The following is a 14977-nucleotide window of genomic DNA, read 5'->3' on the forward strand; positions in this document are numbered from 1 at the left end:
TGGGCGGCAGCCACCACAACATCCTGCCAAAAGTGGGGACCTGAATCACGGCACAGTCACATCCCCGAAGCCCACGGCAGGTGCCGCCCCAGACTGTGAACGTGATGCCCCACAGACGAAGCACACATGGCTCTGCCACGCCGCTTCCTCCCCGGGCTCTCTCAGGCTGCATGCACCTTGAGGTGGCTCCCCCCAGTAACGCTGGGGACATTCTTCTAGTAGAAGGCACTCTCCGTGCCCCCTCTGACCCCGAGTGTGCTTTCCCCTACAGCAGGCGTCATCCTGATTGTGAGCCATGGCTCGGCGCTGGACTCCTGCACGCGCCCGCTCCTTGGGCTGCCACCCCGGGACAGTGGAGACTTCGCCCAGTTAGTGAGAAAGGTACGTGCCTGCCCCTGAAGAGATTCAGGCCATGAAGTCAAGCCCCGGAGCCCACAGGCTCATCACACTTCCTTCTCAGAAGGAAAACAGGGTCCAGGCCACCCAGGGCAGCAGGGACCATCCCGCCTGCCCCTTCTCCTGAGGGTGGGCACACCTGCTCTTCTGCACAGGGCAGCCCTGGGCAGGGACTGATGCCCTCATCACTAGGGCAACTTTGGCCATTTTCTGCCCACATTGCTATCATTATATATTGTTATTATTACAAAAACTAAGATACGGTAATGCCGTGCAGCTCCGGTAGTGGGGACGAATGGTCCAGCGGGGAGTAAGCCATGTGGACACCAAGAGAAAGAGCGAAGGCTGGCCTGGCTTGTTCTGGGAGCCCAGGGGTGGGGGTGGGGGCAGGAGGACAGAAAGGAATCCCACCCTCTTCCTTTGGAGTCAGCCTGCCATGGACCCCACAGGACTCTCTGTAGCCCGAGTGCCTGGGGCTGGACTGGGGCTCTGCAAACACTCGTAGGTAACCAACATGTAGAGAAGGACCGTGGGTACCGGGACTGTGCTGGGGCTCTGCAAACACTTGTAGGCAACCAATATGTAAAGAAGGACAGTGGGTACTGGGGCTGGGCTGGGGCTCTGCAAACACTTGGAGGTAGCCAACATGTAGAGAAGGACCATGGCTGCCAGGGCTGGGCTGGGGCTCTGCAAACACTTGCAGGTAGCCAACTTGTAGAGAAGGACCATGGCTGCCAGGGCTGGGCTGGGGCTCTGCAAACACTTACAGGTAACCAACACGTAGAGAAGGACAGTGGGTACCTTGCACCTGCCTGTTGACCATCACTCAGATGGTCACCCAGAGGCAGCTTTATCTATTGGTAAGATGAGCCCAAGCAGGCAAACTGGGGCTCAAACCCACCCCTGCTCTGACCTGGAAGATCTACTCAGAGCTAGACTTGCCCCCCATCCGTGGCCTTTCCATCAAATGAATCAGTTGACCGATGACCTTGAGGCTAGGAGTGCAGTGTGTGGACAATACCCGTGATGGGAGATGGGTCCCTGAGCCGGTTCCTTGGTGCGAAATTGTCACAGGACCGTGAGCAGCCACAGCTTGGCCCCAGAGGAGCAGACCCCAGGACCCCCCTGTCAGCACCAGCTCTGAGCCTGTGCAAAGTCCCCGGCTTTCAGAGCCCACCCTGCCCACCTGGGAGAGCCCAGTCAAGCCCGGTCCTCCCTTGCGGTGGGGGTGGTCGGAGAGCTCTCCCTGCGTGCACCTTCTCTCTTCTCGTTCAGTGCCCTCTGGACCCGTGTGAACGCATGCATCTCCTCCAAAGTGTCTCCAAGGTGGGGTTTCCCAACAGCGACCCAGACATCCCCAAGCCCTCTGGGTCCTGGGCCCCTCGTGGACTGCTTGAGCCTGCCCACCGTGCTGGATGACAAAGCAGTTTCCTGGGGCTCCTCCTGGTGGCCCCTGCACCCCCTTTCCCCAAGCATTGCTCTTGCAGATGTCACCGTCTCCCTCCCCGTCCTCCCGTGCTGCCTCCCGATCCTACACCCTTGCAGGCTGTCCTGGGGCTCCAGGCCCCCCACACAACGGCCGGTAGCTGACAGAGCCGCAGGTTTGGTGCTATTCCAAAACCCCACTGTCTCCGCGGCCAGATTCCCACCCACTCCCCTGAGCCTCGGCCTCCCCTTCTCAAGACAACAGCCTTGAACTTCCAAATTCCCGTGACCTTCTCATCCTGAGACTTTGGTGTCCGCCCCACCCCCTCCCCAACGGCTGGACTTGCCTGCACGTATCAGACATTTACTAAGGGGCTCTGGGGACCACAGGCCTTCAGATCAAGGACAGATGGAAGCAGGCCCTTCACAACCCTCCCCTAGCCCAGGGCACTGTGCTGCCCCACACGTACACTCACATGTGCACACGTGTGCTCACATACATGTATGCACACATACACACATGCGTGCACACATGTACACACCCACATATGTGCCCACGTACACATATGTGCACGGAGTGCATGCGTGCCTACACCCGCGGACCTACATGCACATGCGCACGCACACACACGCCAGGTCTAACCAGGACAGAGTTGTCCTGTGTCAACACCAGCCTCCATGGGGAACCCCCGTGGGTTGACATTTCTGCAAACTTTCTCTCATTGAGGAATTTCTAAGCATCCAAATGGAGGGGAAAGAGGAAAGTAAAACATGCAAACAAACCCAAAAAAAGCCTTAAAATCTACACAAACGCTTTGCAGAAGAAGGCGCTGGGGTCTAATTCACTTCCCTGGGCCCTGAAAACCATGCCAGCACCTTCTCGTGATGCTGAATTTGAGTCAGTCAGTCCCCAGCAGTTGCTGGGTCTCCTCAGCCTGGGCGCTGCTGAGCTCCGGGGCAAGGTGCTTCCGCAGTGGAGGGCCCCGGGCCCCGGGCCCCTGTGCCCATTGGACATTAGTAGGGTCCCGGCCTCTGCCCCTACCCACAGGATCCCCAGCCTGACAGCCAATAACGCAGGCATTTTCCTCATGCATGGGGGTGGAGGGCAAGGCGCCCACCCCCGACGGCTGTGTGAGACGCAGGCGCCGTGTTTGGGGCAGCGACGCCAGTGTAGACCTGGTGTAAAACCTTCATAAGCGATGGGAAACCATCCTAGGTCCCTTCCCTGGGTATGTGCTTCTGTGAGGAGAACCGAGAGGAAGGCAAGTGGGAACTGGTGAGCCCGCCCGTGAAGACGCTGACCCACGGCTCGAACGCGGCGTTTAACTGGCGGAACTGGCTCCCGGGCAGCTAGGAGCCGCGCTCCCGTGTCCTCCGCGCCCCCCGTGGGAGCTGTAGACGCACGAGATGCACTTTTGGACCCCCGGATGCTCGCCACCTGCTGTCGCCCGTGCAGCAGCCACCGGGAGACCATTACCCCACCCATGCAGCCCTGGTAACTGTGAACCCACCATGTGGCCGGGACGGAAGGAGCCACAGTGACCCACCACGGAGCACTGGAAGGACACACCCACTTTGTTTCCTGTGTTCTGATGCGGTGGGCTCCCTGCCCTGTTCCTCGTTCCGTGCCAGTCACTTGGTGGCTCTGTCCACACAGGCCGAATGGGGTCTGATACTCAATAAAATGGAACAGGAAACCACCCGCCAGCTTGAAGGCGTGGAGCCGCGGCTCGGGGTCCCCTCCCCGGGTACGAGTTTCCCACATCACCACGGAGTGGCAATTGGGGACGACACAAATTTTTGATCACACGTGCACAGATTAGTTCTGTTACAGCTCTGGGGGTCAGGATTTCTGAGACAGGTCAGCGGGCGGCATTCCTCCCAGAGGCTTTTGGGGAGGCCCCGGAGGTGGGGGGTGTTCCCTTCCCCCCCCCCCATGCAGAGGCACCTGCTGTCCCCGCCCCCTGAGATCTGCAGACAGCAGCATCTTCAAGCCCCGCCCCCCACCCCGCCCCTCCACTTCCACGGCCCCTTCCCCTTCTGCCTCGGACCCGTCCCAGTTTTATAAGGTCCCTTGGGATTACAGAGGGCCGGCCCGATAGTCCAGGATGGTCTCCCCTCTCAGGATCCACAACTTACACCGTCTGCAGGGTCCCCTTTGCCCTGGAAGGGACAAGGTCACAGATCTGGGATTCAGATGTCGACGGTTTGGGGGACACTGTCCACCCTCCACACCCCACACATCCGGCCGCTTGTCCCGGAGCCCCAGTACGAGGATGTGAGACCCTCTCTCAGTTCACTCCTTCGCCAGATTCCCCTTTTCTCTGTTTTGGTCAAGAGGAAGGGGAGGTGGCTTTGCAAACAGGGGGACCCTGTCCCGCCCTGACTCACAGGAGAGACCCACCACCACCACGGGGACCCCTGCCCGGAAGCAGCCAATCCAGTGATGTCTCTGACTGTCCGGCCGGTGGCCCGGGTGGGGGATGGGTGTCCCCCCGCGGTGTCCTCTCCCCCATCCCCCACGGGGCACACCTGTCCCCACCACCAATGCATTCGGTGTCCCAAACGAAGTCCCACCGTGGCACCGTGACCCCGACTGCCCTTCCTCCTCTCCCACCGTGTTCCAGTTCCGGTGCTCGGGACCCCAGTTGACCGGTGTCTGACCTTTCACAAAGCAAAGAGGGAAGCTGGCGGGACGTGCCGGCCCCGTCCCCGGATCTCCCCTGAGATCTCCCAGGCGAGGCTCCCAGTCCGTGGAGCTCTTGAGGAACAGAGAGGGTGGCCCCCGGAACCGGGACGGGGAAGCAGCCACGTCACAAAGAACACACAGGCCACACAAAAGGCTCTTCGCTTTGCGGTCCTGCCGTATCTCCCGAGAAACACATCAAGATGTTTGTCGCTTATTTTATTTCACTTGTGACCTTGTCTTCCTGTGTCAACATGAAGATGTTTGCAGCTGGCCAAGAGCAGAGGGCAGAGGGCCGCTTGCTCACGGGCCGCTCCCACCCCTGGCCTCCAGCACAAGAGTCTTGAGGGGGGAGCCCTGCACGCCTCCCAGAGGGCACCGACCAGAAAGCAAACGGGCCCCCAAGACGGGGAGGGCAGCACCTGCTGCAAAGTCCTCACCTGCCTGGACAGCTGCCCACGGTCAGGAGGAAATCTTTCCTTGTCCTCCCCCACAGATAGCCTGATGCCGCCCCATGAGAATGACCCAAACCTTCACAAATCAAGCAAGCAGCGCCTTCTTTGGGGTGGTCCCGCGGTGTCTGGGTTCGCCGGGTGGGGGATGAGACTGCTGGGCCGCACGGCCCTGGGTAACCAGAGGGAGGACCATCCTCTTTGCCCGGCGGCAGGCGGGGCTTTGCAGGGACCACGAGATGGGCTTGGAGCTCAGACTCCAAGGTCCAAAGAGCAAGACACTCCGCTTTCTTTTTTCTTTTCTTTTTTTAAGATTTTTTATTTATTTTAGAGAGAGACCGGCCGAGACGGAGACGGAGAACAAGCAGGGAGGCGAGGGAGAGGCAGGCTCCCCACGGAGCAGGGAAACTCCGTTGTCTTTGAGTTCCGTCTTTCCTTCTCATTCTCGTTCTCCCCAGTCCCCCATTCTGATGCAACGGCAGGAACGCGCGGTTCCGTCCCTTTGCGCTTCCAGAATGACCTCGTTGTCCTGAGGACGGGCCCTGAGAACAGAGCCGCGCTGGAGAAAGGGCGGGACGGGCGGACGTTTATCTACGGTTGGTGCAAGTTTGCAATTAGACCCTCAAGGAGACGCGGAGACACAGACCCTAGCGCCCTCCGAGCGAGCGGGCCGCGCCGGTGCGTCCGTAGGCCTACACTGACCCCTGCTGGCGGCCTCTGGGAATGGCCTCCGTTGCCGCAGGCAGGCCCCGCGGAGCCCACCCTGGGCATCCCCAGGGCGTCCCGTGATGCGGCCGATGTTCCTGTGAACACACGAGCCTGTGGCACCCTGAGGAAAGCCTCTCCCCCACCCACCACCAGCTCTTTCAAAAGATGGAAGGTGCTGGGGGGCCGAATGGCCTCGGAGCCGGGCAGCCAAGGGCGGGGGAGCCTGAGTCTGGTCTGACGGGGCACCTGGAGCCTCTGAGGGTCACGTGCGTGGTGACAAGTCTGGGGCCACCACCAACACCTTCTGCGTTATCCATCATAATTCCCCATGGGAGCAAGTCTTCTTTTAGAACCAAATTTGAGATATTTATTTATTTATTTATTTATTTATTTATTTATTTTGGTGCCTGGTCATGTTGGTGAATTTCATGGGCTAAATCGTGTGCCTCCCGCAAACCCGTAAGTTGAGGTTCCAGAGCCCCAGCACCTCAGAATGTAGCCTTTTTTTGGAGGTCAGGTCTCTAAGGAGGTTAAGTAAGGTCACATGAGGTCCCCAGGGCGGCCGTGATGCGATGTGACCTGTGTTCCTGTGAGATCAGGACACAGACGCGCGTAGGGAAATCCCGTGAGGACACATGTGACGGCCTCAGAGAGGACGGGAGGAGCCGGCCCTGTCCACCCCTGGACCCTGCATGACCAGCCTCCGGGCTGGGCCAAGAAACACTTCTCTCACCGTCCTTTGTCACAATAGCCCTAGGACGACACGGTGCATAAAAAACGTGGGTGTGAACACCAAAAAATACAAACCCCTGAACGGCTGAGCACCAGCCACGTCGGGTGGTTCGGCACAAGGCGTGTGGAAACGGCACCGTCGGCCGAGCCGGTTACACCCACCGCCGTGCGCCTCCTCTCCTGACCTTTTTTCCCTTTATTGTACTTATTTTTAAGTGTTAAACATCAAAGTCTGACTCCCTGTGGGCTATAGCTGGTCTGAGGGACGAAGGCAAGAACACGAGTCATGCAGCCGCCCGTGCTCCCGCCCTGGGGAGAACACGGCTCTACGTTCCTGGGCTCCCCTGACCCCGTCCAGGTGTTCCGGGAGCCCCCAGGGGCTCGCAGGGGCTCAGTCTGGGTGACACGGGCCCAAGCTTCCCCGCGGAGCCCCGACCCTTCTCAGCCCTCGAGTGAGGGGGCTTACTGGTGGCTTTGCCAACACGCCCATTGGAAGGAAGACCAGGTCCCCACCTGGGGTCACCACCCAGCACTCCCAGGGCCTCCTCTGCAGACCCAAGAGTCTTCTCCACCCTGAACCACCTTGTCGCCTGGCCTCAGGGGCTCACAAAACCCCACGGACAGCCGTAGCCAGAACCTCCGTCCTTCAGGAGATTCAGATCAGTCTGGAGAGCCACGGAGGCTGGGGGTGGGGGGCACAGGCTCACTCCTCCCAATGCCGAGCCCCCTCCCTCTGCTGGCACGCTGAAAGTGGGCAGCGATGCCCGGACCACAGACCTGGAGCCCCAAGAAAATCAACCAAGGTTCTAGGACCACCAGAGGAGAATCCAGTAAGTGCCTGAGCTCAAGGGTAAAAGTCAGACGTCGACAGATCTCATGTATGCCATCGGGGGATGCAACAGAAAACATCCCAAGCGCACAGCAATGACAGCAGAACAGAATACGCCCAGGGCGATGCTTAGGAGAACGCCTGAGAGCCTAAACATGCCATCGCGGGCCCAGAAGAACACGGTCTGGGTCAACAGGCATGCTGTGTCCTTGCATAGGAGGGTCTGCTGCACTGCCAGGCTGACCCCTCCCCACGTTAACCCACGAAGTGCTCATGGGGCTCCCTGGGGACCCAGCACCTGTGATCACAGCTCACTCCACAGCTGTGCGCCCCAGATTCAAACCCTCAGCACTGCTGACATCTGGGGACGGGAGCTTTTTGCTGGGGGAGGGAGAGGGGGCTGTGCTGCCCACTGTGGAGTGTTTAGCCGCACGTCTGGGCTTGACCCAGGAAGATGCCAGCAGCACGCCCCTTTGACAGTCACACTCACCAAACACGTCTCCAGATCTTGCCAAATATGTCCTGAGGAGCAAAATCGTCGCCCGTGGAGAAACCCAGATGTGTTCCCTGAGCCCTTGTGACAGGCGGTGTGGCACCGGCCCTGGGCACCCATGACAGCCCCAGTGTGCGGGGGACCCTGGCGTAGCCATTCCATACCGTCGCAGAGTAGACGCACAAATACAGGGAAGAACATCAGGTGTCTCTCTTGAGTTGAGCAGCGTGGGGCGCTCTGAAGGGCGGGGTCCTGGGACGTGAGGACCGAGGACATCCAGGCATGAACCGGGCCCCCCTCCCACCCAGATTCCAGACCTGGAAAGTGTGCCACGAACGTTAGAAGGCTCCGGGGTCCTTGGGTCCGGGGCCGGATCCCGGCACAGCAGGATGCTACAGGCAAGGAGTCTCTTCCCATACCCGCCCCCCACGTGTGCCCCACAGATGATCCACGCACACAGGGATCCGTGGAATTGCCAGAAATGGTTTCCACTGATAAAGGAGACGTTCATCAGACCATTTTGCAAAAGACTGTGCTGGGTCTCGGGAGACTTGGGTTGGTGCCCCTGTTCTGTCTCCTGCCCACGGTGACCTTGGGTGCGATCTCAGTGTGGCTTGGGTGCAGGCTGCCAGCGGGCTGAGCCTGTCCCAGCCCCCAGCCTCTGTCCCCAAGGGAGGGCTGTCTTCCAAGTACTGAGCAGCGGTGGGCTCAGCTGGAGCATGTGCAGTGTCTGCCGGTTTCCAGGGTGTAAATTCTCCCACCATGGCCGATTCTGAGCCACCTGCGTTGTGTCTTCATCGCCGATTTACAAAATGCCTGAAAATGTAGAAATCAGCCGTCGTGAGCTGATGAGCCGTCTTCAGCCCACTGCTGACAGGGGGCCTGAACACTGTTCTCTGTGTGGGGCGAGGTCACCTTTAGTGACAAGACTCTAGGACAGGCCTGCCGGCGACCACCCCAGCAGGCATGGCGGGCTCTGCCGGCCTCCAGCAAAGTGGGGGAGGAGGGAGCTTCGACAGCGTCAGGAGAAGGGAGACGAAGACCTGGAGCCCGGAGGGAAGCAGAGCTGGGGGACAGCCGGGGAAGGGCTGGGACCTGGACAGACAGTTCGATCCCGGGGTCCCTGTGAGGCTGCATCTCCTCCGCGCCCCCTGCCCGGCCGGCAATTCCGGTGCCTGGAGGGAGCCCCCCCGCCTTGCCTCCCCAACCTCCCTGCTCAACAGGGTGCTCTGCCTCTCTTGGCCCCCTCGGCTCAGCCGCACCAGGAAGCCACTCGGAGCCGCTAAGAGCAAACTGACAGGCGGGCGTCCAGCTCTTAAGCCGGGCGGAATTCTGAGAGACTGAGGGGATCTTAGAGATGCCCCATCAGGAGTGTAACCAGAATCCCGCCTCGTCCAAAGGCCGCGGAACATTCCAGAGTCATTCACTGTTCACCCCCGTTTGCTTCCGAGCAAATGCCACTTCCAACTGCTGAGGACCATTTGCCCCTAAAACTTAAGCAAAATAATCACACACAGGCACACACACGCGCTCGTGCACACACTCACACATGCACGTGCGCACACATGCACACACGCAACACACACACCGTCTTCTTAGTGAAGGCTGCAAGCACAGAAGTTCCCTAAGAAGTCATTCAGAAAATGGATGATCTGGAAATATCAGATTTCTCCTTCTCTCTGCAAAAGTGTATTTCTCTCAGGGCGCCTGGGTGGCTCCGTGGGTTAAGCCTCTGCCTTTGGGTCAGGTCATGGTCCCAGGGTCTGGGATCGAGTCCCACATCGGGCTCTCTGCTCAGCGGGGAGTCGGCTTCCTCCTCTCTCTCTCTGTGTCTGTCTGCCTCTCTGCCTACTTGTGATCTCAGTCTGTCAAATAAATAAAATCTTTTTTTAAAAAGTGTATTTCTCTCCCCCAGGAACTCAGTGTCTTGCGCTGTGTGCCGTCCATAAGGAAGTAGAAGTTCCTTAGCGCAACAAAGCAAAGCATGACCCAAACAAGCTACGACACAAAACCTGCACAAGCCCCGAAGGAGAAAGGCCATGAAGAGCTCACTGCAGGACGACGGCGCCGCTGAGCTTAGCGACCGGCTCCGGAAAACGCGCGTGTTATTTGCCCCCAGGGGTCCTTGGGCCACTTTGCCGTCCTGGGCCTGGGCGCTGCTCAGAGGGGCTGAGTGTGCGCCCGGCTTCATCTCGTGGTGCAACACCAGGCGCCCCGGAGCGCTCTGCCCGGAGAATTGTAAGCAGCCTCGAGGAGAGGTGAGGAAACGCCGAATAAGCCTCTCCTATCCGCTTCTCTAATGCGTGGTCCGTGGGGCGTCCCCGGGAGCTTGTTAGCAATGCAGAGGCTCAGCAGAGCCCTGGTCCCTCCCCCACGCAGCTCCCGGGACCCCATCCTCAGGCGGCCCCCTGGGAGCTTGGGGCTTGGACCTTCTGAGCCTAAGTCTTTGCCGCCCAGATCCAGGCGTGGGAGGAAACCGTGTCGTTTCCCCGCAGGGAACAGGGGAGCTGCAGCAGCCGCGCAGCGTGGGCCCCTCTGTCCACGGTGACCTGCTCTGCTTTCATGTGACCGCGACGGAAGGTGTCGTGGTCTTGGGGGCAGGCCACCTGGATGGGATGTGGGGCTGCCTGGGTGGGACCCTGAGCAAACCAGGGCACTCCCTTTGGTTCGCCCCTCGGTAAAATCCAAGCCATTCTCTTCTCCTCCTCCCGATGGCCAGAAAAGAGGACCACGGGACGGAAGGACGTGCACCGGGGTGGGGCTCGGGAACAGAGAGGCTCTCCAGGAGGGGCGCACAGCCCGCCTCGGGCTTGGAGCTGAGCGGAGCGGGAAGCCCAGGTGAGCTCACAGGCTGGCAACCCTTCCCCAGACCCTCCCTCCCCGGAATGTTCTTCAGCATTCCTGGTTGAGCGTCTGTGCCGGGCCAAGGCCTGTGTATGCTGTGGCTGAGCTGGACGGCTTCCAGGTCCCTCTCTGTCCCCAGGCTCAGCCGTGCGGACCTAACCCCCCGGCTCCCGCACCCTGGGGCCGGTGGGGAGCCCGGGGGGCGGCATGAAGGAGGTGGTGGCGCTGGGGCATCTCGTTCCACAGCCCACCCCCTTGCAAGCTTTCCCTCATCTCGTGACTAGCGCTTTTCAAACTACCACACCTGGGGCGGGGCGGGGGGTGCTCCTTCCCGCCACAGGCTTGTCATCGGCACAGAGCGGCTCAAGGACCACGACCTCCCATTAGCCGATCCCAGAGTACCCACACCTGCGGCGGGCACGTGGTGGCCTCCTCGCCAGTCGGGGGAGGGCATGGGTGGCCCACGGCGGGCACGAGCGTCCTTATGGCCCATATTTGCACTGGTGATGGCAAGGCCTGGGGCCATCCCCAGCCGCCGCTCCCTGGCCCCATAGCAACTGTCATGTCACAGATTTCACATCCCCTGGCCGCTCGGCGCCCTGGGTACATGCCCCCCGGGGAAGAGAAACGCTGGGGACAGACGAGTAAGACCAAGCTGAGGAACCAACACGAGTCTCCTCGTAAGGGAGGCAGAGCCGAGGGCCGGTTCAGGGCTCAGCCCCGGCGGTCCCTTCCAGGAGAGGAGTGAGGGGGCAGGGAGTGAGGCGTGGAGAGACCGCCGGGGAGCCAGCGGGGCGGGAATGGATGAGAGGCTGAAGACGAGGAACTGCCGATTCCCTGAAGCCCCACCGTCTGCAGAGGAGAATCCTCTCTCCTCCTCTGCCCCCCCTTCTCCGGCACTCCTCCCCCCTGCCCTCCCCCAAGGAAGGGAACCAACCTTTCTCTGCTCCCAGAGCCTTCCCACACCTGCCCCTGGGCGCGATGCCTCACATCCAAGGCCAGTTCTCAGGACACCTGCCGCCTCTCATTGCTCCAGACCCGAGAAGAGCTGAGATAACAGAGCCCAAGGTCGGGGGGCCCAGATCTTTCCAGGACGGGGCTGCCTGCCCAGGGGAGGACTGCGGGTCCCCCAGCAGGAACCCGGGAGCAGGTGCCAGACCAATGGGAAGGAGTGAGTCGAGATTCACCCAAGTGTTTGCCGTGGCTGCCCTGACCTGGGACTTCCCTGTTGACTTAAGCCCTGAAGGTGCCGTTGCTAAGTCAGCAGGTTGACTTCTGAAACCTGGACAAGGGCGGTGTGGAACCAAAGAGGTCAAACTGTTCGAGGTCACAGGCTAGGGACACGAAGTGTAGAAATGGAGCTGGTCTTTGCGAGTGATGCAGCCACTCCCTTGTCATAGTCTCTCCCCTGCAGGGGACTGGAGGACACGGAGACCACACGGGAGTCCTTATGGAGCCCTGGGGGCTGTGCTCTGCAGCCTGGAGGGGAGGCTGGGGACGCAGAGCTGGCACTAAATTCCGATCTCAGCAGGGACAGTGGGGTCGTGGAGTGGGCGCAGGGACCCGGCGGGCCCCAACGCCCCAAGGAGGCACGTGGAGAGCAGGGCCACAGTGTCCTGGCAGGCGTGCTGCTGGCTCCTTGCTCACAGGGTCCCCAGACACAAAGGAGATGCATGCAGAGCGCTGTGTGACACGTTCAGGTATGAGCAGCCCTGGTCCGCTCACGAGGAACCTCACACGCGGCTCCTCCCAGACCCCAGACGGAGCCAGTTCTCCACACCCAGTCCTCGCGTCTCCAGAGGGAGGCTATATGGCGTGCCCCCTAGAACTGCCCTGTTTTGAGAGTGTTCCCGTGTCCTGCCAGGGTCCGGATCTCAGAGGACAACGCGTCTGAGGGCCTTCCGTTCCCGTGGGGGGAGCGGTCGTTACACAGGCCATTATGAAAATACATGGGGAAGCTCTGCATAGCAGCAGACGGGGGACAGAGAAAAGCCACCCCCAAACAGCCTGGAAAACAGAAACCCAAAATCAAAGTACGCAGTGAAAACTTCAGCTCAATTAGACACGGTCTCGACAAAATAAAAATTAGGAGCACAGGGAACCTTTCCCCTGTATTTACCAAAGTGCAAATTACGCAAAATTGTAGCTGCGCCTCTGCCAAGACTTCATAGCAAACCGGGCAGAGTCACAGCCTTCCCCAGCAGCGGGATTTCCAACCCCCGCTGGAATTCCCTCCTCGGCACGGCTGGTGGCCGGCAGGATGAGCCCCTGCCCTCCTGTAGGAAGGCAACCTTGCCTGAAACCACTCTTCTTCGTCTTGCCAGTAATTCCCTTGTCCTGGCCATTTCCGCCTACAAAGGCCCTCCATTTCGTGCAACACCCGCCCCCCTGGAGCTCCGTCCGTCTGTCTGGCAGGACGCTGCCCCGTCGTGAATCCTACCACAAGGCCAGTTAGATCTTTCCATTTACTCGGCTGAGGTTTTGTTCATGATCATCCTAAAACCCTTGTCCTTTCTTAGGTGTTAAGAGAAATTTGGTGTTCGACCCTGGTTCCTGACCCCAAGCTCCAACTCCCTTGGGATTGCCTGGGGGATAGGAGTGTCTCTTGTTCGAACAAGGTGACTCGGGATAGCTCCCAGATGGCCCTACTTGCCCACCCAAACCGAATCAGCAGCAGGAAGTGGCACTGGTGGACATGGCAGGAGAGCGTGTCCTGAGAGGGTGGCCCCCAGCTAGAGAGGGGGGCACAGACAGGCTCCGGGCCACCCCTTTGGGTTGAATGGGCAGGTGGACCCCAAAAACCTCACCCCGAAGGCAATCATGGGAGGAAGAATGTAGACCCTAGGACGGCTCCGTGGAGGCCCAAGGCCAAGGAGACAAAGCCACAGGACGGGGGACAGCCCTGGCGTTAGACATCCAGGAAAAGGAACCAGTTCCATCTTGAGGTCGGGAGGAACGTTGTAATCGTTCCATTCGTGATAAAGACATTTGGGGACAGAACTCTGCTCTCCCCAGCATTACACAGGGTGGGTTCCACCCCGCCTCCCCCCGGGAGCTCCTTCCCCACCCAGCCGTCCAGCAGATTACAGCATGTACTCTGTGCAAGTTACAACACAAGGCCCGGATGCCAGGGGAGAGGGACTCAGAGCAGCCAGCTTCTAGAAGAGAGCCACGGCTGCAGGGAAAGGCCGTCACCAGGACGTCCATTCCCACGGCTTCAGCCTGCATCCGCGGCAACCACCCAGAGCGACCTCAGCCCCGACGACCCCTGCCTGGCCTGAAGGACAGAGGACTGGGTTCGGGGCAGACACAGCCTCAGAAAGTGAGCGGAGAATCCAGGAGCAGAAAAAGCCAGGAAGAGGGACACTCAAATCCCGTGGCTACACCTGCCCGACCAGATTCACCAGAACGCGGAGTTCTGCTGCTCGAGGATTCTATCAAGAAAACAAAGAGGCAAGCCGTGGACTGACAGACAACATGCATCCGGCGAGGGGTCTGTGTCCAGAATAAAGATCTTTACAACCCCAAAATAAGACAAGCCATTTAAAAACCAGATAAGTATTTGAACTGATGTTTCATAAAGGCTGACACATAATCATCCAAAAAGCACGGGCGTAAACGCTTGGTATCGCCGGCCTCAGCTGGAAGAGCGATACGGATCCAACGGACGAGACCGGACGTGCGGATCAGGGGAACGCTAGCAAATCCTATCAGCATGAGATTTCCTGATTTTGCTGACCACATGGTGGTTCCATAGGAGAATGTCCTTGTTTTTATAAAGTATACTCTGAAATATTTAGGTGTATCTCACACTCAAATGATTCTGAAAAAAGTAGCTACTGACTTACCATCGCCCGCCCCATGTGTGGCTCCACTCCCTACGGTACAGCTACCACAGCTGAGAGAAAAACCCTCCGAAGGTCCGAGCTACCTCAGTCCAGATTCTAAGTCAGCACGACCATATGTACACTTTGTTCAAACCCAAAACCCGCCTTACGGCCCCACCCCCCACGCATGGTGCACCTGCTTTGTGAACGAGTGAGCTGAAGGGAAGCCATCTTGCCAACGGCCCTGCTCCCCGTTTACGGCGAAACTCCTGATTCCTGCCGATATGCTAATCTGTAATCTCCTGGGCTTTCACAAGATTAAAAAAAAAAAAGTATATAACCATAAAAACTGTTCATTCTCCAGAGTACTTTCTTCCCTATGAAGAGCAAGTTTCCCAGGCAGCTGTCCTAACCGGGCTTGAAGAAAACTGTTTCTTTCCTTGAGAGATCCTGAAAGATTTGTTCATTTTGTGTCGACACAGACAACCACCATCCGGAAGCTGGTGATGTCGCACCGGAAGGTCAGAAGGAGCCTCACCCTAGGTCACAGGTCTCTGTCACTCACCTACCTCCGCCTTGTCCCGC

General features: G+C 59.3%; 2 protein-coding genes across 5 annotated transcripts in view; one reads left to right on the forward strand and one right to left on the reverse strand.

Annotated features, from left to right (window-relative positions):
- The window catches only part of UBASH3A (ubiquitin associated and SH3 domain containing A), a 42955-nt gene extending 33048 nt beyond the window's left edge, over positions 1-9907 (forward strand). Inside the window, exons 13-14 of one of the 3 annotated variants that reach the window (XM_059392406.1) lie at positions 272-381; positions 9637-9907. In XM_059392406.1, coding sequence (XP_059248389.1) covers positions 272-381; positions 9637-9678 — 152 coding nt within the window. In that variant the 3' untranslated portion in view covers positions 9679-9907. Of the gene's footprint in view, positions 1-271; positions 382-3037; positions 3514-9636 lie in introns of those variants that run through there. The other 2 variants (XM_059392405.1, XM_059392407.1) reach the window with 2 other exon arrangements.
- The window catches only part of RSPH1 (radial spoke head component 1), a 40786-nt gene that overhangs the window by 2951 nt on the left and 22858 nt on the right, over positions 1-14977 (reverse strand). Inside the window, exon 9 of one of the 2 annotated variants that reach the window (XM_059392415.1) lies at positions 7585-8537. The exons of the other annotated variant lie outside the window; for it this stretch is intronic. Within the exon in view, the coding sequence (XP_059248398.1) occupies positions 8527-8537 (11 nt within the window). The 3' untranslated portion in view covers positions 7585-8526. Of the gene's footprint in view, positions 1-7584; positions 8538-14977 lie in introns of those variants that run through there. 2 annotated transcript variants of the gene reach the window in all.

This window comes from Mustela nigripes, chromosome 2 (genome assembly GCF_022355385.1).
Source record: "Mustela nigripes isolate SB6536 chromosome 2, MUSNIG.SB6536, whole genome shotgun sequence".
Taxonomy (NCBI): Eukaryota; Metazoa; Chordata; class Mammalia; order Carnivora; family Mustelidae; genus Mustela; species Mustela nigripes.